Source organism: Myxocyprinus asiaticus, chromosome 16 (assembly GCF_019703515.2).
Source record: "Myxocyprinus asiaticus isolate MX2 ecotype Aquarium Trade chromosome 16, UBuf_Myxa_2, whole genome shotgun sequence".
Classification (NCBI taxonomy): domain Eukaryota; kingdom Metazoa; phylum Chordata; class Actinopteri; order Cypriniformes; family Catostomidae; genus Myxocyprinus; species Myxocyprinus asiaticus.
The window spans coordinates 13627773-13650686 of record NC_059359.1 but is presented as its reverse complement, the minus strand read 5'-3'; the positions used below and the strand labels follow the sequence as shown (position 1 = coordinate 13650686).

The 22914-nt window shown below is 38.1% G+C and overlaps 1 protein-coding gene across 9 annotated transcripts in view; it reads right to left on the bottom strand.

The window, feature by feature from the left end:
* The window catches only part of adgrb1a (adhesion G protein-coupled receptor B1a), a 136028-nt gene that overhangs the window by 7299 nt on the left and 105815 nt on the right, over positions 1–22914 (bottom strand). For 7 of the 9 annotated variants that reach the window (XM_051721283.1, XM_051721287.1, XM_051721285.1 and 4 more), the window contains 11 exons: positions 19672–19775; positions 18149–18251; positions 17861–18011; positions 17464–17533; positions 17168–17234; positions 15199–15284; positions 10155–10253; positions 7373–7544; positions 7174–7269; positions 5054–5093; positions 2015–2664 (listed from right to left, as the gene is read on the bottom strand). In XM_051721283.1, the coding sequence (XP_051577243.1) occupies positions 2015–2664; positions 5054–5093; positions 7174–7269; positions 7373–7544; positions 10155–10253; positions 15199–15284; positions 17168–17234; positions 17464–17533; positions 17861–18011; positions 18149–18251; positions 19672–19775 (1638 nt within the window). The remainder of the gene's footprint in view (positions 1–2014; positions 2665–5053; positions 5094–7173; positions 7270–7372; positions 7545–10154; positions 10254–15198; positions 15285–17167; positions 17235–17463; positions 17534–17860; positions 18012–18148; positions 18252–19671; positions 19776–22914) is intronic. The other 2 variants (XM_051721289.1, XM_051721291.1) reach the window with 1 other exon arrangement.

Sequence of the window (22914 nt, the reverse complement as noted above, 5' to 3'; positions counted from 1 at the left end):
AGTTTTCAGGCATTTCCTTTTTGAAATGACAGATTTTTTATGCCACTAAGTGTTTTGATGTGGCTTCAGTTTTTGTTGAAGCGAAGTGCATTGCTTAATGTCAGTCGTAATGAATCTACACAGACACTCCACTCTACACAAACATGCTTTTTCCCCTCTGCACATAAATTAGGACATTCACTCCCTTGAGGCATATATGACAAGCATTTATGCGAATTCACAGCCTTGTTGGCAGATGGGTTTACACCAGTGGAATAATAGGGCTCAAAACAGTGTTACTATGAATGCAAATTTTAATACAATGAAAAAGACACTCTATTAGCATAACACAAATATATATAAATAAATAAAAATTTCCAACACTCTTTTGAATGTCCATGTACTAAAATAAAATATTTGATGCCATGAGTGTACCTTCATTTACGTTTACTATTATTTTGAATGGCCATGGAAAATGAAGCAATGTGATAATTTTACCTGGTCGCAAAAAGTAGTCTGTTAATTTACCTGATTAGCATCTGACACATAAGTGCCAGCTTTACATGTCATACATTCTGCTTCCCACGGATCTTGACCTGGACGAAAGCATGGGAATTTTTTGTGCAAATCTTCTGCAAATTTGCACTTTCGTTTGGACATTGTTTCCACTCAGCTGTCATTTGCTGCTACTGTCAAGCAACTGTTTGATGCTGAACACAACAGCACTTCATGCATTCACGGAGACGCCAATAGTTGCTGCAAGCCTCTTATAATCGACCAATTGGTGTGCGAGAAGGAGGGACTTACAAAGAGGGGTTAAAGCAATTCAACTATGCACGCACACACAATGAAGTATTAGACCAGATGCACATCATAATATAACTAAAGCCGAATCCTGGACATTTTCACAAAATTTAGAAATCCCGGCCGGATGCTTTTTTAAGGTCCGAAAAAGAGGACATGTCTGGGAAAAAGAGGACATATGGTCACCCTATGTAATTATAAACAGTAGGCATACCCTAAACACATTTAAAAACAATAAATACAAAGTATAAACATTTATAAGTTGTAACAAAAATTTATTATATTCCCTCACTTCCCTAATGTTCCCCAGTGATCTGATAATGTTTATTATGAATCTTTTTCTGCCTAAAGTACAGTTAGTTTTACTATAGTAAATTCAAGGTTGGTGATGTAGAATTCTGTGCCGAATTCAAATGATTTTCGCATCTCGCGGTGTGCTTCTCACTGATTCTCACAGCGCTGCAAATTTAAGAGCTCGAGACTGGTCTGCGAGTAAAAACGCACCTGCTTTGCATTCGCTCTCCTCTGTCCATTGAGCCGTATTCATCTACAGAGCCATACAGGTGCATTAGCGGAAGTTGTGACTCCAACTGTCTATTTGACCCAGCTAAACCAGACACTTCAGATGCATCACTTGACTTAAACGTTTTAATGCAAAGAGGAACTAGACGATAGATTTGATTAATATGACTGATAAACGCCCCTCATTTGTAACCTAACGCCCCCCTCTCTACTAATTTTCTCTCAGCGCCCCCTGGCATCCTTTGAATGCCCCCGTTGAGAACCCCTGGTCTATAGCATGTCTCCTTGGACCATAAACCAAAGTGTACCATCAGTGATTAGGAATAATCATTGCTGAGAAAAGAGTGCACAAGTCAACAAATTAAGACAGAATAGCATGAAAAGAAATCGTGATTTAAAAGAGAATAGAGAAACCTCAATTTTGAGCAATGTCCATGGAGTTGTTAGATGCGCTCCACACGCACTTACCCTCTCAGCACTGTTTGCCATCAAATGTTAATGGATAGTCATTTAGAAAGTAGCTCTGTCACAGGGGCTCTGATTAATTTAAGCTGTGAATCCTACCATACAAACAGTGATGTGTGGTCTACATTATTTAGAAGACATGAAGTCAAACAAGCTTATCTAAATTGTGGGAACAGGTGCAGACTATTATGGTGTTGCTGAGTACCTTATGGTTTGTGATCACATGCTGATCATCATGTCTTACCTCCAGAGAGCTCATAGACAGTGTGGAGACGGTTTCACACTTAGACATCATGCCCGAGTTGACAGAGTCCCCTGGCTCGCATGTGTTGTTGGTCATCTGGGACTCACTGGAGATGTTCTGTACTGTCTGCACAGGGGAGTCCCTCTCCGTGCAGGAAACGCTAACTCGGTCAGTGGGGAGGCTCTTCAGCCCAAAGCCTGTCACGGGATCTGCACCAGAAGTGTTGGCCAGATGGATGAGCCTGGTCTGGGGTAACTGTTCAATGCTAATGTTGTACTTGGTGGCTTGGTCCTCCTTGCCACCCTTTGCAGGCCTTAGGGTGTTGTTGTTGTTGGGTAAGAGGACATAACCCTGGCCTGATCCTCCTCCTTCGGGTCCACCATTGTCTCCTGGAGCTCTGTCCAGCTGCTTGAAGAGCTCTCCGTCACATATGTAGATAGATTTGGCTCCAGGCAGCTCGGTGCTGACCCCGGCAATGGCTCCCTTTTCACGCCGCATGGTGAGTGTGTGGCTGGCATAGTCAGCAACGTTTTGCAGGTGGACCTTTGCCAAGCTGGCAGGAAGAGTATTAAAGTTGGAGCCTTTCTGTACTGTGATTTGCTGTGAAGCTACTTTCTCCTCACCTTGTAGGGAGGAACGTTTCAGGGTGCCTGAAAATCATAGAGGAAAAGATTTACTAAATGAAAGGAGAATGCAGAAAAAATGCTAGAGGCAGTACTAAATTTCATTGCACTTTCACCTCCTCTCATATACTCACTGAGCACTTTATTAGGAGCACTATGGTCCTAATAAAGTGCCCGATGTGGTCTTTTGCTGTTGTAGCCATAGGCCTCAATGTTTGACGTGTTGTGCATTCTGAGATGCTATTCTGCTCACTACAATTGCACAGAGTGGTTATCTGAGTTACTGTAGCCTTTCTGTCAGCTTGAACCAGTCTGACCATTCTCCATTAACCTCTCTCATCAACAAAGCGTTTCCGTCTGCAGAACTGCCACTCACTGGATGTTTTTTGATTTTGGCACTATTCTGAGGAAACACTAGAGACTGTTGTACATGAAAAGGAGATCAGCAGTTACAGAAATACTCAAACCAGTCCGTATGGCACCAACCATCATGCCCTGGCTGAAATCACTGAGATGACATTTTTCCCCAATCTGATGGTTGATGTGAACATTAACTGAAGCTCCTCATTCATATCTGCATGATTTTATGCATTGCACTGCTGCCACACGATTGTCTGATTAGATAATCACATTAATAAGTAGGTGTACAGGTGTTCCTAATAAAGTGTTCAGTGAGTGTAAGCTCATGTATCGACATAATCCATCTAAATAAAACTTTGCTGGATCATGAAACTCAAACACGGTCCAGAACAAAACAGGGTAAGACCAATGTATGCTTAATGATTTGCAAATAAGATTAGCTCTTCACATTTAGTGCATATTTTGCCCATACAATGAAGGTGAATTGTGACTAAGGCTCTCATTCTGCCTAACATATCCTTTTGTGTTAAAAAAAGTCATTTTTGGGTAGCTATCCCTTTAAGGTCGTTTCACATGACTCAGGGTTTCAATGCACCTTTCAACACAAGGGCCATGCACCGCTTTAACTTTCATGTAAAAACTATTGCAGATAGCATCAAAGGGGCAATTTTGCAAGGTTGTTAGGTAGCAAGAAAGCAGAAAGTGTACTAACAGTGAAAATAGTGAAAGCAAACCAAAGAGGTAACCTGTATTTGAGCTTGGAACTGATAAAAGTCCTGGCATTAGCTTTGATATAACATAGAAATAAAAAATTACTTATTGAATGTGGGTATACGTATGTACCTAGATACACCAAGGATCCATCTCAATTCCATCTTGTTTTGATTTTCACACTGGCACCGCCCACATAAAAATACATCATGTGAATAGACCCTTTTCACAGACAGTGATGATGCGTTTCCGCCTTATTTAGCAGTGTAAATCTAGCAAACTATTTTTTATTTTTTTTATTTTTAAATTTTTAATGATTTAGAGTACATTTATAACATAATTCTTTGTTTTATATTACCCAAGCATTAATAATAATAATAATAATAATAAATATTCACAACATCTGCAGTGGAGATTCAAATACAGCTGCTAAGGGAGTGAGAGTAAATTTGGCATTTGCAGTAATCCACTGCTCTTTATTTATTTATTTTCCTCTTTTGGAAAGTCATGGAAACATAATGGTGGTTTCAATGGTTTCTTTTCCTGTTGGAGCAAACGGAAAATAAATGTTTTTTTATTTTTTTATTTGCTGTGGTCTTCCATTCACTGCTATAGAAGTTTACCTCACTGTAGTTTACATCCATGTTCCAAACCCGGAAATATGAAAAAGGTTCATTGTCTAGTAATCGTTTGATGCTCTTTGAGAGATCAGTGACAAACAGGGGCAAAGTGTAATCATAATTATTATTTTTTTTTAACTGAGCATCATGTCATGCTTTTTCCATATGCAACACTTAGGACTGATACTTCGCTTCTTAGATGTCAATACGTTGGGGAGCATAGATGCGAGTCATGTAATAAGGCCTTTAGAGTAACTAAATAAACAGAGTCTAATGGAAAGCTTAAATCTTATTCCTTCTCACTTCAAAGTGTGCAAAAATATCACTCTGTCATCACGTCCAAGTCTCTATTTCTAGATGCTGACTTGAAATGTCTTCTGGACACATAATCAGAAACCCATTCCCGACAGATATCAGAGAAGAAAGCTGCTGTCTGATAAAGAAATGTCGGGAGGGACTTAGTAAGGACAGGCCAGCAGATCTGAGGCACAGCAAGGGAACAGACGAGTCTATTTATCTGCATTTTGCTGCTCGTCGGCTAGCAGATCAAGTTCCGAATCTCCTTGAAAAAAATGCATTATGGGCCCTGTAATGTGGCACTTCTCTTGTTAAAACAGCAGGCTGCAGATCTCAGGGGGATGTTACTAAGTGAGTGGAGCTCTTTTGGAAGAACCGAGCCCTCTCAGTCAGTCACTGACTCTAAATTATGTTGTTATGAGACTTACCTGATCGGCAAGCCATGTCCACATCCTTCTCAAAGTCAGTCTGGAGAAAACAGGGACAGAAAACAGTGAGTTTTTTCAAGAGAGAAATTAGACAATTATAGTTTGTGTACTATAGGAACATGAATTTAACCCTCATGTTCTGTTGAGATAGACTTTACTGTGTTTATGATTAGTGATCCAGAGACCCCAATGATTTACAAGTGAAAATAATCAGTGTTGGGTAAATTACTTAAAAATAGTAATCCAGTACAAATTACTAATAATTTCTCTAAAATAGTAATCAGACTACTTTAATAATTACTTTATTGAAAAAGTAGTATTACATTACTAATTAATTTACTTTTAAGTTACTTTCTAAAACACTTTTCCACTTAACAAATTCAAAATAGTGTCTACAGTATATTTCTCCCTGTTCATTGTTACACACAAGTCATACACTCAGCACCTCACATTTCTTCTTAACAATGACTCATTACAGGCCATGGATTACACCCAACACTGAAAATAATCATTGTAATTTTGAAATTAACCTAATGGAAGCTTTAACCCTCAACTGAATCATAGAATAGGCACAGACTTTTCAGAAATGTGACAGTTATCCAATACAGCCTTTTCACACTTCCGCATCCGCGAAACAGAAGTCGTCATAGTTGGGTAAACACAAGCATGGCTGAGGCCAAGGTGTATGTGTTTTCACAGCCCTTAAAAGTTTTGCAGGCATTTACATTTGGAGAAGTTGACCGCCTCTTCCAAATGAATTCATCAACGGTTAAATCAAAACTTGACAAAAGTTGTTTTCAAATGATTATTTGCATGAATAAGTTGATAAAAACAACTCCTAACTCCTTTGAGTTTTCTTTACAAGTGTGGTCAAATTAGAATAAAAGCTAGGGCTCGATGCTTCTGGTCGATAAGGAAAAGAGAGGAGCTGCATCAGATTAAGGTTGATAGATTAATAGTACATAGTGATTTTTCATCTATGATTAATTAGGTCCAATGTCAACAACTTGAGAGGTTGTGCACTAAGTAGGCACAGATTAATTAATTAAGGGAACTGTCTACAAATCTGTCAGTATAAACAGAAAAAAATTAGGGTACAGTTAACAAATCTATGAGTAGTACTATGTGAAATTAATAGCTGTTGTGGGGCAACGTTCGTAGTCATGGGCTGCATTCCAGTTAAAATTTTTATGCTCTTCCTTTGCTAACTTCAATCCATCTCATAGGCTTGGATTTACATCATTGCTTACATTGCGCTAGTGCCCACTACTGGTGGAACCCGTGCCATGGGTTAAATGGAACGGCCTTATCCCTTGATCACTTCACCCTCTATGCAACCCACCGTCGCTCGTGCAATAAGGCTGATGTCATTTTGTTGAATTATTTGGTGTGGGTTTTTTTGCACCTGAGAAGACAACATCTTCAGAGATTGATGCAATTCCTGATTTGCATTTGAACCTCACTTACAGCTGTAAACAGCTTTTCCTTCCATCACACACTGAGTTATATAGGGTGGGAGTAGAAGAAGTGTGATCTGCTGTGATGTCATAATCAAGTTAGATTTTGGGACATGGAGATGCCTGAATAAGTGTAGGCTTACTCCCTCTGTCAAAATCGAGGGGTTGAGAGTCTGACAGCAGAAACTTCACATCGCCCACTTAACGAAGTTAAATGGACTTCCAAAATGGAGGCGGGATTCTCCTGAGGGGAAATGCTGGCCACAGACGGAAGTGCTTCCTCGTTTAATAATGCATTTATGGCCTTCTTTTCATATAATTGCCTGAACCCACCAACAAAGTTCAGCATCTTTTGGAAATTCATGGAAAGAAAATTGGCAAGAACGAAATACTACACTATGCACCAATCAAAAATTCTTAGCATGTGAAAATGCATTGCGTTTCTTCATGTTTAATACCTAAGGTCTCTGAGACCTTATGTCATGTTATTAAGTTGAAAGTTTGTTTATAATCAGTTCTCTTTAGATTACAAAAAATCAAGAAGTATCGACCTGATACTTTAACGTTCAGTATGTTTTCTGAACTATTTAAAGGGCTTTGAGGTCCCTCAGACACCAAACATATCATGAGGGTTAAGTTTATTGTTATCTAGTAGCAAGTCACCATCAGCTGAGCATGGCCGTTCTGGATAGATCCACCAGAGTCACCATTTCCATCTTCTTGGTGATCAACAACTCGACACTTTACAGCTTCTTGGACCTAAACAAATGTCAAAATATTTATCTAAAATGGGAAAATCTACCTGTCAAATTTCAAGACAGATTCAAAACTGTAACACCAGGTTTTAGACATGTTCGCCCACCTCTCTGCGTAGGATGCAATGCACCATTACAATGACAAAGCCCTCAAGGGAGTCAAAAACAGCAAAGAGGATCTGAAACAGGGCCGAGCGGCGGTCAGTAATGGCCAGAACTGCAGACATCCATGTGAGGGCCAGCAGTGGCAGTACAACACAGGAGCTCCACAGCGACGCCCTACAGGATAGGAGCAGAATAACAGTTAGTGGGTGCTTAGTGCTTACAGCATATCTCCACTGACATACAAAATGACAAAGAGGGCAAAACTAAAGTATAAATGCGTATAAAAGTATAAAAAAGTGACAAGTGAAATGTCTATGTTAGAGAATCAATTAATATTTATAAGGTATGAAGTATTTTAAAGGTATGAATCTGGTATTTCACTAAAAAGCATTAATATCTGAAACCACACAAATACATAGATCAATACGTTTGTTCAACACAGTTTTCTACATGAGCAAGAGATGCCCTTTTTGTTGATTATACAATATAAATATACTTAAAACATGTAGGTTCATCACAGTTCAAAACATATGAAAACAGTTGCAAAAGGTAAATAAAAGCCTAAAGAAGCAAAGAAATAGGAGCAATGGAAGATGGAAGAAGAGAAGGACAAATGACATGGTGAGAGATGAAGGTATGAAGACACAGCAGTGGTCTTTAGAGAAGAAATCTCCATTGTTTGTCAATTTGGAAGGAAGGGCCAGCATGCTTAGCATTTTTTATTTTTTTATTTTAATTATTTATTTTATTCTTGATCTGATTTGGTATTCTGCATTTATGTCTTTTTTACACACAAACACACATATTCTCCCATACAGACACATAATTGCGATGAATGCCACATAAGGGCATTTTCATTTGTCTTAGACTTACTGTATGGAGGGTAATGAATCACAGTGAATATCTTTTATAACATGCATGTATACTGTAGACAGATACTAGGGATGCATCATTTCATTGAGTAAATGATGACCAATATTATAAATCTACACTGTTTTTCCAGTATTTATGCAAACATACCATTTATACTAAGTGAAATCACATGCTTCATTCAGGCATCAAATCATAATGTACTGTATAGTAGGGAGCATGGATAATTGTTAGCTACTTTTGAAACCTAACATAGAAAGAGAGTCTAAAGTACAGTTTAAATAGGCACAAATAAGCCATGCTTTTAAATCATTCTAATATCGACCTGATCAGACAGACACTGATAACTAAAAAAAAAAAAAAAAAAATGTAATATGGACATTACTGTTATGGTTGCAGATATATTGTGCATCCCTAATAGATAACCTTTTTGTCTGAAGAGAGATAGCACTCTGCAAGCAATTCAAAACACAAATGTAGGTAACCCAGACATCTAAACATATGTAACAAATATGTAAACCTCCTCAACCTTATACCCTATTGTCTGTTGATATATGTTTGCAAATTTCTGCAATTCACCAGCAAAATAAATATATATGAATACTGTATATTGCAGGTTGTGACAAGCACAATTTTAACCTCCGCTCCCTCTTTGTTAGTCATCTGCCACCACACACAAATGCATACGGAATAATCCTTCATACAAATAAGCACACTCAAGTACATTATTAAATGACTGGTCTGCATTATCTCAGATAAAAAGATGAGAACACCAGCCAACAAACCAGCAACAAGGTAATAATGGAGACCAGACCAGCATCGCTCATTTCATTCTCACAAACAGCCATTTTTAGATTACTGCTATTATGAAACTTTCACTAAAATATGCCATGGTAAACATTGCCTTACAAAGGCAAAATACAATAATAATTGCGACAATGAAACTGAGAAAAAAGGCTTTCCATTTTTTATTGTCAAGCCATATGTGAATTTTCCATTTTTCACACTCCGTTTTCTCTGAATCTGAGCATAGTTGAGCCAAACTCGTCTTTCACAGAACAGATTGTAAACTCAGAGATTTTCGATCATAACTCAAATTTGTAACTTAATTTTGCCTTTGAATGGCAGCATAGTTTCCACCAAAATACCATAAGGTGCGTCTCCAAACCGCATACTTCTGCACTATTCTTCTCCATTTTGTTGTGTAAGTAGTGCGAGTAGCATGTTTACACTGAAAATGCAGCAAAAAGAAGTGTACTTTAAGTACCCGGTGATGCACTTTTTCAACGTCAAATCGGAGTGTGGAATGTTGGACACTTCATGCACTTCATGCACTCAACGCTTGCCGTACATAGCAGAAGGGGTGGAGTTACCTGGCTGCGCTGCTGGTCTGACAAAACAGTTGTAAATAATGAAGAATGTAGCAGCTAGCGAAACTTCAGTGGATACAGCACCTTACAAATGTGAGTTGAATGCAACACATACTTGCGTTGTGTTATGAACTGTGGTCTGACACATTCTGGAACTCAACTAATATGCTTCAGCATTAACTGTATTAACTAAGGTAGTTTGGCAGTTACCATGATACATTTTATTTAAGGGGCTTTCTGGTCAACTGCATACTGCAAATACATACAGCATGCACACTCACACAAACATACTGCACGTAGCAATCCTAGGATATGCTCCTATTGCAGTCTGTGTGCACATTTAGTACACTGACAACAGGAAAGCTGTCTTTGCTATTAATTTCTGACATAACAGCCAAGGAGCAATAGCAGGGTGAGGGAAATGAGTGGGGGGAAGAAACCAGAAAAGAAAAAGAAGGTGTGAAGTAGAAAAATGCAAAAAGAAAGGTAAAACAAAACCGAAGGCAGAGCATCAAAGAGTTGGTAAATAATTAGCGGGACTAACATGGCGTTACTGGTAGCTGTGGTGGAAACGTCAGCCGATGAGATAACTCCGCACTTGGCACATTTGAGCGTCATATTGTACAGTGGCACTGTCATCTGACTGCAAAGTCAAATCAACATACTGAAATATACATGTACGCTGACATATAACCACACACACAAACATACTCTCACAACCATATAAAGACAAATGTCAAATTTCCATCCAAGTTGCAGATTTAATTTATGTGAAAAATGGAATATCACAAAAACAGTTTGCAAATGAAGCATCTTTTCCAATCCATGGGTTTAATGGAACAAAACCGTCACTTCCGGGGGGATCTGATGTAAAATAGAAATGGACGTTTTAGCCACTGGGGAAGCCATTGTGGCTCTTTTATGAAATGTAATAAATTACTTGTGGTTAAGAGGGCACAGACAAATTGCTCTGACAAACTTCATGTTTGATAGTGATCTGAGGTGTATCAGACGTATTCTGGGAATAAAATTAGCCAATTATTTTGATGGCAGGCTTTGTCTCCGGCATTTTAGAATGACCAGAGCAACATTTGAGATGCTATGCGATGGCATTTGTCTGCTGTTTAGTCCAGTTATAAGCAAATTATGCAGTCACATGACTTCTTTGATGCACATTTAGGAATGTATCTGGTACAGAAGTTCATCCATTTTATGCGCATTTAAGAAATTTAATTCACATCTTGGTGTTTCCATCCAACATTACTTATGCAATATTCCAAAATTTGCATTAAAATATGTGAATGGAAACACAACTACATACAGCTATACACATGTAGATACACAGCTCTAGTGGCCACAGAATCCCCTTTCCAGCTCTCACTCAGGGTGCATCTCTGCCAGGGCTTGGGAAGAGTGTGGGAATGATGGAAAATGTGCTGTCACATTAGTTTTATTTCTCGAATGGCCTAATTGAGCATGTGGGACAAAAAGTAGTGAGAAAAATTCTATATGCAATGCATGTATGTCTGGATTACCATCATTTATTTACACTGACAACCTATGTGAAATACTACATGATTAGATTTTGATTCTGTCATATCAATGACATCAAAGTCTTCTTTTACATTAGTATGCCATATGGAATTTGTTTTGATTTAGGGTTTTCCGTCCCACTCTGCGTCTGTCTTTGGGCCCTTGAGAGAGATATGGCAACTCCATAAAGCTGAGAAACATACACACAAACATTCATTCGTGTTGACAGCCAGAGATCATGCATACACAAACTCTTGCTAAATCAGTCATTTTAGGATACACATTAAAATCATTCACAGCCATAACTGCCAAAATTCTCTGTGCATGTGTCCACACTTTGCACTTATCTGTATGGCTAAAAGATTTTTATTGCTGTTTTTACATTACATTGCAGTATACAATAGTGCTTTTAATTTCCGTTCTATTCCTGTTATGCCTTGCAGCAGAGATAAAGTTTCAGCCTTTGATCATTTTTTCAGCCATGCATTACTGTAATGTCACCTCTGAGACAAAAACTATCTAAAATATGCTTATACCAAGGAACTCAAGAACATTTTAATATTTGCAGACAGCTGATGAAAAAAAAAATATGCAGAATATCTTTCCCTTTTTGGTATAAATATCACAATCCCCTTAGAATGCAATTAAAGCTGCATTAATTAATTAATTATTTAACGTCCCAAAATATTTAATGCAACTGTTCGCTTACACAAAATGGCCACCTGCAAAAAACAATTAAAGCCATCAGCTTGGCATGGCTGCTGTAACGGGCAGGAAGTCGATTCTGCTACTGGCAGACATGTAGATTAAAACCCACATAATATCAGAAATTCAATTCCAAGAAAAGGCCAATACGACCAATAAAACCCTCACTGGAGGCAGTGATATTAGAAAGCAATCAGTGTTTTTGAATTACAAGACCATCTTGCTAGTCTTTAAGAAGGAGGTGAGAGGGACTTCAAAAACAGAGCTGATTGGATCCAACCAAATATTAAAACAATTATTTATTTTTTTATCCTTTTGACAAAGTTCATCTTTCATTTTTTTTGCCGCAGGTAGTAAACAATGCGAAAGTTCTTGCTTCGGGAGGCAGACAACAATTTGTCAAAATGTACATCTAAAACTGTCGAAAATGCCATAATTTGGTTTACAGAGACTTTAAAAGTGCTGTTCCCACATTGTGCGTAATTAACAGCAGCACTTATTAATTAGGCAAATAAAAAATGCGGTGTTTAATAATGAGGGCAAGGGAGAGAGGAAGAAAGATTGAAAAAAAAAATCCTCCCTCCAAATCTCATTCACTCTGAGCCCTGAACAATGGCAGTCAGCCTTGAGTTAATCTGTTTCTGCAGAGAATGCAGTGCATCACATGAACTGACTGCTGTAAAATACTGCAGCAAACATGTTGATAAGAGTTTGCAAACTTGGAATTGCAAAACTAACCCCCCCCCCACCCCACCCAATACACACACACACACACACACACACAAACTTGTTTTTATATCATTGTGGGGACTCTCCATAGACTTCCATGCATTTTCTGGATTTTATACAGATCTAACGATAATTTATATCCCCTAACCCTACCCCTAAACCTAACCCTCACAGAAACCTTTCTGCATTTTTACATTTTCAAAAAAACATAGTTTAGTATGTTTAATAAGCCATTTTCCTCGTGGGGACTGCTGGCTGGACCCCACAAGGTAGGTGATCTCAGGTTTTACTATACTTGTGGGGACATTTGGTCCACACAATGTAGTATAAACACACACACACAAACTCATGTTGGTGCAGCTATCCTTATGAGGACTATCCATTGAAATACTGTATGAACTATATATTCTATCCCCTAACCCTACCCCTAAAACTAACCCTCACACAAAACTCTCTGCATTTTTACATTTTCAAAAAAACATTGTTTAGTATGTTTTTTAAGCGATTTGAATTATGGGGAAACTAGAAATGTCCTCATAAACACCATTTATAGCATACTATCCTTTTATAGCACAATTACCAGTTTGTAACCTAAACCATTGTCCTGATAACCCCCCCCCCCCCCCCCCACACACACACACAAATTTGTTTTTCAGACTTGTTTTTCTATCTTAGTGGGGACTTCCCATTGACTTCTGTTGTTTTTATACAGAGCTAATTATCTATGTTTTATAATGTTATATACCTTAGTCTTTCCCAACCATAACCCTAAAAAAAAACCTTTTCTGCATTTTTTACATTTTCATTAATATATTATTAAGCCATTTTCCTTGTGGAAATACTTTATGCATCCATACAGGTATCTGAAAACTTAATCTAAAAAAAACTTTAAATTTAACCTGCAAGCTTTCATCCAAATTAATCAGAGAAAGGCAGAATGTGGACTTAAAATCAGAAATTCTCTCTCCTAGAACTGACCCGAAGATTTATAGTAGCCGGATTATGGGAGGAGCTAAAGTTGAGGAAATCAGAGATTTGGTGGCCGGACTTGCATCTCAACCAATCAGTGAGGTGGGGGGTGGGGCATAGAGGAAGCCCTGAGTGTGAGCGAGGGGATGCTGTGGTAACTCAATGTCTCAAACAGCACAAAAACAAACACAATCGATCAGAGAGAACCATAGCAGAGGCAAACACAACGTTGTTCAAATAAAAGAATCCAAAACAAAAGAAATAAGGACAAAAAAAGGGAAAAAAAGCAGTTGGATGCAGAAACGATGCCAGTAAGGGCATACAACAGCCTGCAGGCAGAGGAGCACAGCCCAGAAAAGGAAACACAGACAGTCTATCATGAGTCAAAACATGAGTAATATTCTTCTTCTCTGTAATAAATCCCAGGCCAAATTTATGCTGTAATGCCAGATGAGAGCTTTAATTTGGAAGAAAGCATGTGATTCTTGGATGATTAACAATATGACTGTGTAATTAATGGTCCATGGTACCGAGATGGACAGCATAAGATTGTGGAACTCTTATAATGAGGTCTATAATAACAATTCCCAATTCAAACTTCAGCTCCAATGACATTTAATTTACGAAAATGAAAACTTGTCAAAATCAATGAAAATAAAATGAGAAAGTCACTCAGCCTGAATGCTATCGATCAGACACATGAAACCGACGTATTGTGTGAGATTTCCTTTGCCGGGTCTTGCCTCTGCCTCTCAAATAAACATTTCACACAAAGACAAGACACACATGGATTCAAACAGCTTCGTATCAAGATGCACAGAAACACCTTGAAATCAAGAGAAGCTGGAGAGATGATTAAGTGACACATGGCAAATCATCAAAAGAAATGTAAAAGAAATGCAATGAGGTGGGCAGAGGTGTCATCTTGCATTTTATGGGATCAATAACCAGTCCTTTATGATCTCTCCCTTCTCTGTTTTTCTCTGGATGAACTGCTGTTCACTTCCATCCTTCTGGAGTCATTTAAAGCTGAAATGTGTCATTTTTTCAATGTTTTCCTGCTTAATTGCTGCTTAATATGTGGAAGCAACTACAAGTAAAATGTTAGTAGTTCAATTCCTCCAAACCTCTAAATACTTTGGCGCTATCAAAATATTGCTCTGTTTGTTTGAGTATCCTGATGAGCCCAACTCATCAAAACTGGTTCAACCAATGATGTGAGTTTAGGGGTGGGACTACCTGTTTGTGGTAAATAGGGAGTGTGCTCAGGAAGCCTGTTTGAAAAAAATCATTATTTTTGCAATTCCGTTTGGTGATGCTAGAGGCATAGAAATGATACACTTCAGCTTTAAAGTTACATTTTTTACATTGAAAAGGCAGTTAATGTGATTTTTTTTCTCCATCTTTTATTTTTAACTGCCTATGACTGATCCTCTCTTTATCTTCCTTTAAATTGTCCATCATCCCTTCATTATTTCTCTTTTTTTTTTTTCATTTCTTGTCTTCCATAAAGTATTTTTTCTTATTAATTTGAGCAAAGATGTGTCCTGCTGGAGGAGGGAGAGATGTTATGAAAGGTCTGGGCATTGAATCTCTTTCCCAGGGCTGTTCAGAGGTCAGCCAATGAGATGAATGCGTGCTTTGAGGCATACCCTGCCCTCTCCTTGAGTTTCATATCAGTTATGCCATCTTTGGAAACCAGTTTGTTAAAAACCAGAATCCCGATAACCATGTTAACCTGGTGAAGAGAGAGGAGAGAGGTGAACACACAAGTATCATAATCCAATCCAGTCTCACAATGGAATAGTCCTAGAATTGTCCTAGTGACACTTTACAACACAGTCTCGTAACAGTTTATTATAATTTGTACGCAATGTCGAAATCACAAGATACGGTATGACTTGGCACAGATGAAAAATTTAAGAATTTTATTCCCATAGAGACCACCCGACATCAAACATAATTTCAGATCAATACAATACAGGCATCACATTTTATCTAGCCTCCTATTCAACACTTTATTTTAAGAAAAGAAATGTCTGTGAATAAAATAGGTTACTCATTCCATATTTATGCAATACAAAAGACTGTCAGCTTTGTCAATAACCTCTAATACACTTTCTTTGTCTCATTCCAAACCCTGATGTTTTCTTTCTTCTGTGGTACTGTACACAAAAGTTCTTTTCCTATTAAAATCATGGTTAGATTTAGGGTTTATGGGAGTAAAACTTGTATGTTTTTGTATGAACCAACTCATACAATTTCTTAAGATTTCGCCATCTTGTACTATTATGACTTGTCATGAAGCTGGGTTGACACTTTCTCGTGCACAAAGTGGCCATTTTTGAGCTTGTTTAGAAAGATTTATTTTTTGATGACTGGATTTTCATATCCTTTTTATTTTTATTGAGAAAACCTCAGCATACTGTTAACTTATTTTCCTGTTATGTTATGTATGTTAACTTGTTAACATACCAACATGCATGTTGCATAGTGTTACTCTGCTCATTAAATGTGCAAAGTAAATTGCAATTAAACAAAGTGTTTGTACAGTGCTGACAATAAAAATAACTAACCATATTGTTGCTCTAGCTACTTCCATACTAAGGATGTGCTGATACAATCCTACCTCAGATTCTTGAATCGATGCTTTTTATTTGTGTTCATTACATTTTTGCTGGTGTGTAAGGGTGTAATATTTGTATATTAGGTGCAATATTTGTATTTGTTTATTTGTATATCTGTATATTATATAATTTTGTTGTGTTGTCTGAGATGTGTGTGCTGAATGTATCATGCTGTGACCAAACACCAAGAAGAATTCCTAATACATGTACATGTATATGGCAAATAAAACTGATTCTGATTTTGATATAATTTCTTAAAGTTTAATTAATGAAGATTCATTACATATCACAATCCAATTATGATATTTTGATGCATTTCAATGTATAGAATCTTGACATATTTATCGCAATGTGTATTGTTTAGTGAGGTAGTTAGTGATACTGAGCCCTATTCTGGACTCTGTGATGGACCGATGTATCGTCCAATCATCAGCATTGGCTAGTAAAAGCAATTACTGTATCTGCGCTATCAAATGTCAGCCATTGTTTAAAAACAGACGATGATCAGGGTCGATTATTACTAGTACATCAAAAGGGAGCGGAAAAAAAACGTGTTTTGGTGGTACACAAGAAAATATTGCTAGAGTGACGTTTCCTTGTGAGACAGAAATCAAAACCATCAATGTCTACCAAATGGAAATCTGTAATACAACAAAATAGCTCCTGCTATAATGGTAATAGAGTTTGACCTCAGATCAGGTTTAATTAATCTGCAGTGGTGTAATGAGCTGACTATTATGCCCAAACCAAATTAATCACACTTGGCATAAACAGATCAGCTAAAACACTTATTTGTTGGAGATTGCGTTGGGGGTTATGAAGGTCAAATCTGAAATTGCCAGCATCTCCGTTCACTACCATTCTAAGTGATTGCCATTCATTTTTGTAAAATATTTGTGTTTGGGTGCATTGATGCTAGTAATGTGTAACACTGAATCTGGATATAAAAATTGCAGATTTATGTGAATACATTAAGTTGAGAGAAAGACTGTACCAAGACGACAGCAGCGGCTGGTCCAACAAATGCATACAATAGTCCACCTTCCAGAGACAGCCAGCAACTAACAGAAAGCGCAAGAAAAGAGATCAGAAAGTAGTGGAAAGACACAGAGAAAAAGAAAGACAGAAAGAGAAGGATAAAGAAACCAAACAGGAAAGAGATCAAAGAAATCGTGAGGAAGTCATATTATAAATGTCCCAGTCATGTGACAGTCAGTGACAATGAAGTGGATGCAGTGAGAATAAGCAAAAATAGAAGTGTTGATCAGACTTTGTCATGGTCATACTTACTAGTTAGCAGTGCCATATCCCTTTGCCTTGGTGAAACCAACAGAAATTGCTACAACAAGAGCAGGTAAACCTACAAGAGGGAAACAGAAATTAGTAGGTCTGTAGTTGACATGAAATAACATGAACTTTTAATACAGCATCAATTTGTGTTAAACAGGTCCTTTAACTTGTCACCGTCTTTTTTTCTCTCTCTCTCTTTTTTTTTTTTGTGCAACTTTTAATCACCTTTTGCTTTCACTAGTTCATTTTAAATGGTCATACGGTGTCCATGTAGTGTCTCAAATAAAATAAGGTCATAAAACTGTATATGTTATATGAACTGGAAAAATTGGAAAAACAAAGATGCAAATGAAGATATCAGTGAGGATGGGCAGGAAGGCAGAGACACAGGCCTCACCCCAACCAAGGCAGAGGAAACGCTTGCGTATGATGCGGTTTCTAAGACGGCCAGTCACGGCCATGTAAGATTGCCACGCCTCTGTCAGAACCCAACAGAAAGAGGAGAGAAAGAAGAAGTGCAGAAAAGCAGCAACAAGAGTACAAACAACCTGAGAAAGAGAGAGAGATAGAGAGAGAGAGACCAGTATAGATAAGGACGGTACATAAAAAGGAGAAATTAGAAAGGTTAAGAAACAGATTCTGTTATGAATCAAGAGTTTTATCAAAACACAAAACCTTGACATACCTTGTTCCGAGTCTGAGTTTGTCCGATGAGTATGAGAGCGTTGGAGGAGATGATGGACAGACAGAAGTTGATGAGGATGACGGAGCGTTCTGAGCGGATATATCTGTTGAAGAACACACTGACACACTGAGCTGAGACACTTGGAGGACATCAATTGCTTCCACAAAAAACATTCACACACTCTCCTTGTTCATACGAGCATTCAACAGATCAGTTGAACCTGACCTGATGTGATTACAGTAGGGTCCAAAAGTCTAAAACCACACTGAAGATCTCTAATCTCAAACTCTAATTTAAAACTGGAAAAATTTTCAAGCAAATATGTGTTATGATGTAAAATTAATAAAGAAATATTTAAGATTGGGTACTATTTCAAGGTCACTAATCAAATAAGCATATTAGGGATTTTGTCCATGTTAACTCCTTTGGAAAAAAGGTTACTAGGCAATATTTCTAGTTATCTGAGACTTTTGCACCCCACTATATATTGTAATTGCTTCATACGATGTAAATGTTTAGGACTTGTTTAGGATTCCATCACATCAACAATCTTATTTAAGGAACTGAAGTCTTATAATAAAGCGCAACAGTGCCCGTCCACTTTTTCAGCCATCTTAGTTCCAGAAGTATTTTACATTCATTTCATCCATTGGGATTTCAATAAATCCTTCATAAAATCCATGAAGAAATACAACAAACACTGAGGTAAATCACAACATTACAAACTTTGATTTGAGGCAAAAAATTATTTGAAAATCAGACAAAAAGTCAAAGATTCCTAACTGTGTACTTAGCATCTTTAATGAGGGAATGAAGTATTGAAACAATTCCATAATGCATTGCGAATGACATAATCTAATGAAAAACAATGGAAACTAATTTAAAGTTGGTAAATTATAAGAATAGAAGCAACATATTTAATTTTTTATACATTTATTGTAAACTTTCCAGATACTAATATAATAGTGTTTTTTGAGTGTAGGGAAACCAACTTGACTGCGTCATTCACAGAGTGTCATGGAAGTAAGTGGTCACAGCAGAGCTATTTTGGTGTACATTGTTTGCCCCATTTCTTTGATTAGTGGATCTTCCTCTGCTTTAGTGGATTAGTGGACCTTCCTCTTCATCATGATGCGTAGTGTAATTCTTAATTAAAAATTCTGCTATTCAATGTGATTTATATAAATTTATGTTAAAATAACACAGACTGATGGCCTCAAAAGAAGCACATACCATCGATTAACATCCTCGGACCTCACAGTAGGTCTGTTTGCAATGGTTTCTAAGTTATTGTAAAAAATAAATTCCACTATGAAAAAATTCATGGGATTTTTACTTCCGGAACAATACTATAGTTCTCTATACTATGATCACAAACTCCAAAGCTCTCTTAAGCCATCCATTGAAATGTATGTCGCTGTCCATGGTGCTGAAACTCATGTGGCTTCCCACCTATGTCTATGAGGTTCCCCTTGTTGTAAACAGTTAAATAGAGTTTCAGCAGTTTAAGGTGTTTAGCTTACCTCCAAACAGACACATAGATGATGATGAGTAGCAGCAGGGTAAGGGACGAGACCCCGCAGCCGACGATCAGAGTCACTGATGGAATCTGTGTCTTATCCATGTTCTGTCAACACAAGAAATGGACACAGTTAGCACTCTGTGATGCTAACGGTGCATTAGGCTAACCGCCTGCTGTCCACTATGCTGAAGAGAACAGAGGGGAGTGGGCTGCTGTCCGTAAGCCTCCAGCTAAGAAGCAAGGTGAGATGAAGGTCATGCAGTAAAGGGCTGAATACTGAGGGTATGAGATCCAGAGGGCACAGCAGAGATGCTCACTAGAGCAACCGATGAATGTGAGCGCGACTGATTCCATACAGATTAGTTATACTGAGAACTAAAATATAAATCTTCAAATATAACACATTTGTAGGCTGGCGCAACCATTATCTTGGTTGCCATGATGATGTAGTGGAGAAACAGCGGCCACTGCTGTGGTGTACGCAGCATTAACCATACCATAGGTATGGGCAGTGTATGCCAGTTTGTGTTTGTGAATATCTGCATTCCTTGCAGAGGATGACAGCTTGTTGACAAGCTGGTTTAAGCTAGTATGCTACATGATAGTTATCACTACTAATCAATGTCTAGAAACACTAGCCAACTGCGCAAAGGTGTATTCTGTAAATGAGAATTATGTCATCATTTACTCACCCTCATGTTGTTCTAAAACTGTATGAGTTTCTTTCTTCCGTCGAACTCAAACAGTGATGTTAGGCAAAATGTTAACCTTAGTCACGACTCACTTTCATTGCATCATTTCTCCATAAAATGAAAGAGAACGTTTACTGAGTCATGCAGTTTTAGAACAAAATGAGTTTTTATTTTTGGGTGAACTTTAAACATTTTAAATACATTTAAAATGGTTTGATGATTACTGCTGCATAAGTAAGAATGCCCACTGGTACTAGGTATTCCCATAGGTATGAACTTCTCATCTTAACTCAAAAACACTCAGACATACAGGAACACACAAAGAAAATTGGTTGAGTTTATAGCCTGTCTTGTCTCCGGGTGTAATGTGCGCACAGGGCCGAGTTAATTAAATCCCTCTGATTAATCTGCACTGCAGTGAGGTCTCCACTGACAATCAAGAAAGAAATGTATCCTCTGAGACTAAGTTTGTCTTCTCCTATAGTCAATCAAACACCTGACTAAGCCTAAGCTGTGGAACAGAGCTAGTACACAGAGCAACCTCTATCGAACCAAGGGAATTATTTAGTCCATCAGTGCAGACAGACACCCACAGCAAAGCTGCGAAGATGGATGATCACATGGGTAGTCGGCATGTTGTTTCTGAGAGTTGCAGTACCCTATGATCGACCACATTTTGCCGACACTTACCGCTTTGGCCACTGGGGCAGTGTTTCAAATTTTTATAAACAGACTGATTTTAGCTAAAGAAAAATCAACCTACTATTTCTGTCTAAAAATGACAGCTGATTGTGAGTAGGGATGGGTCACGATGATCGACTAGTCATCTAATAACCATCTAATCGATTAGTAAGATGTAGGGCTGCCAATTATGAAATTTGGCTGATGATTAACTGTCATTCAAATAATTACAAACAACGATTTAACTGTTTGTGTAAGGGGTTTCATGATTATGACGATTTTTTGTCATATTGTAAACCAATGTAAAACAGAGTTGGGCTCCAAACTGGCAAAATCTGTAGCAAGACCCAGCTGCTAACAGACTGAGTGTGGTTAGAATGGCTGCAGTGTACTATCTTTCTTTGCACTGCAGCTGAGCTGTATTTTACACATTATTCTTAGAATGTGGGAGGGAAAGAAGGAAAAAGAGATAGAATGAGAAAGAGAGAGAGGAAAAGAAGTGTTTTTCTGGCTCTTTATCATTGTGAAGCTGTAGGATGCTATTGCCAGCAGAGGGGCCACTGGATGGGCCATTTTGAGGTGGCAAGTGGAGCTGCAGGAAAAATTAGTGGTGTAGCAGTGGGGGTCTGGAGCAAGGGAGAGAAAGAGAGAGATAGACAGGGAAAGGAGCCAAGGGGAGGAGCGACCCTCCCTTCTGCTGGCACACGGCAACACAAATGAAATCCCCACAATATGCTTCCCATGAGGCATGTATACTAACTGCGACACTGCCTAATTCTACTTCCATCTGACCAGGTAGAGCAGGACGTGCAGCCATCAAGAAGCAAGAAATTAGCCTACTGCTATAGCTCTGGTTCACAGTGAAGCCATATGCAGATCATGCGGTCTTCACACAAGCAACCATGAATGCAAATACCAGTACAGCTCATGCATATATTAAATGCACAAGGAAGCCTAATAAAACCAGATTTTAGACTACACAGATCGTCATAGAATAAAATGGATATATCTGGCTTTAAGATGGCACAAACCCAATCTGTTATAAAATGGTGCTTGAAATGTAACATCAGCCTTGTTCCTGATTTTAAGGTTGGTTTAGCTTTAAAGTCAATGTGAAATGGCATTCACAACCTATTTTATTTCCATAATGTGATGTATTTCAGGATGAAGCAGAATAATCAACTAAAATAATGTAGGGTGGGCTTGATTTTGTTAATTAGGAATTGATTGAATTGTATTAAGTGGGCATAACACACTAGAATGGAACCAGGTTGTTGGAGGGGAGGAGTTAAAATAAATAAGAGGGCTCGGGGGACCTGGGTAGCTCAGCTCAGTAGCTTACCCTTCACATGGGGTAACCTCCTCGTGGTCGCTATAATGTGTGGTTCTCGCTCTTGGTGGGATGCGTGGAGTTGTGAGTGGATGCCACAGAGAACAGCGTGAAGCCTCCACATGCGCTACATCTCCGTGGTAATGCACTCAAGCCACGTGATAAGATGCATAAATTGACATCTCAGATGCGGAGGCAATTGAGATTCATCCTCTGCCATCCGGATTGAGGCGAGTCACTACACCACCACGAGGACTTAAGAGCGCATTGCGAATTGAGCATTTCAAATTGGGGAGAAATGGGGAGAAAAAAAAATTATAATAAAACAAAATAAAAAAATAAGAGGGCTTGATGATGTCAGGCAAAAAGAAAAAGTTGTTACATTTTGATGAAATGTTTTTCTTTGGAATAATACATATGAATTCATTATTCACAATAATAATGTGTATTAAGAAAGTAAACAGTGTCAATTTTAATTCATATTGGCATTTGTGGCAAGGGCGTGGTTGAGTGTCCGTCCAGGGAGAGGGGAAGTGGTAAG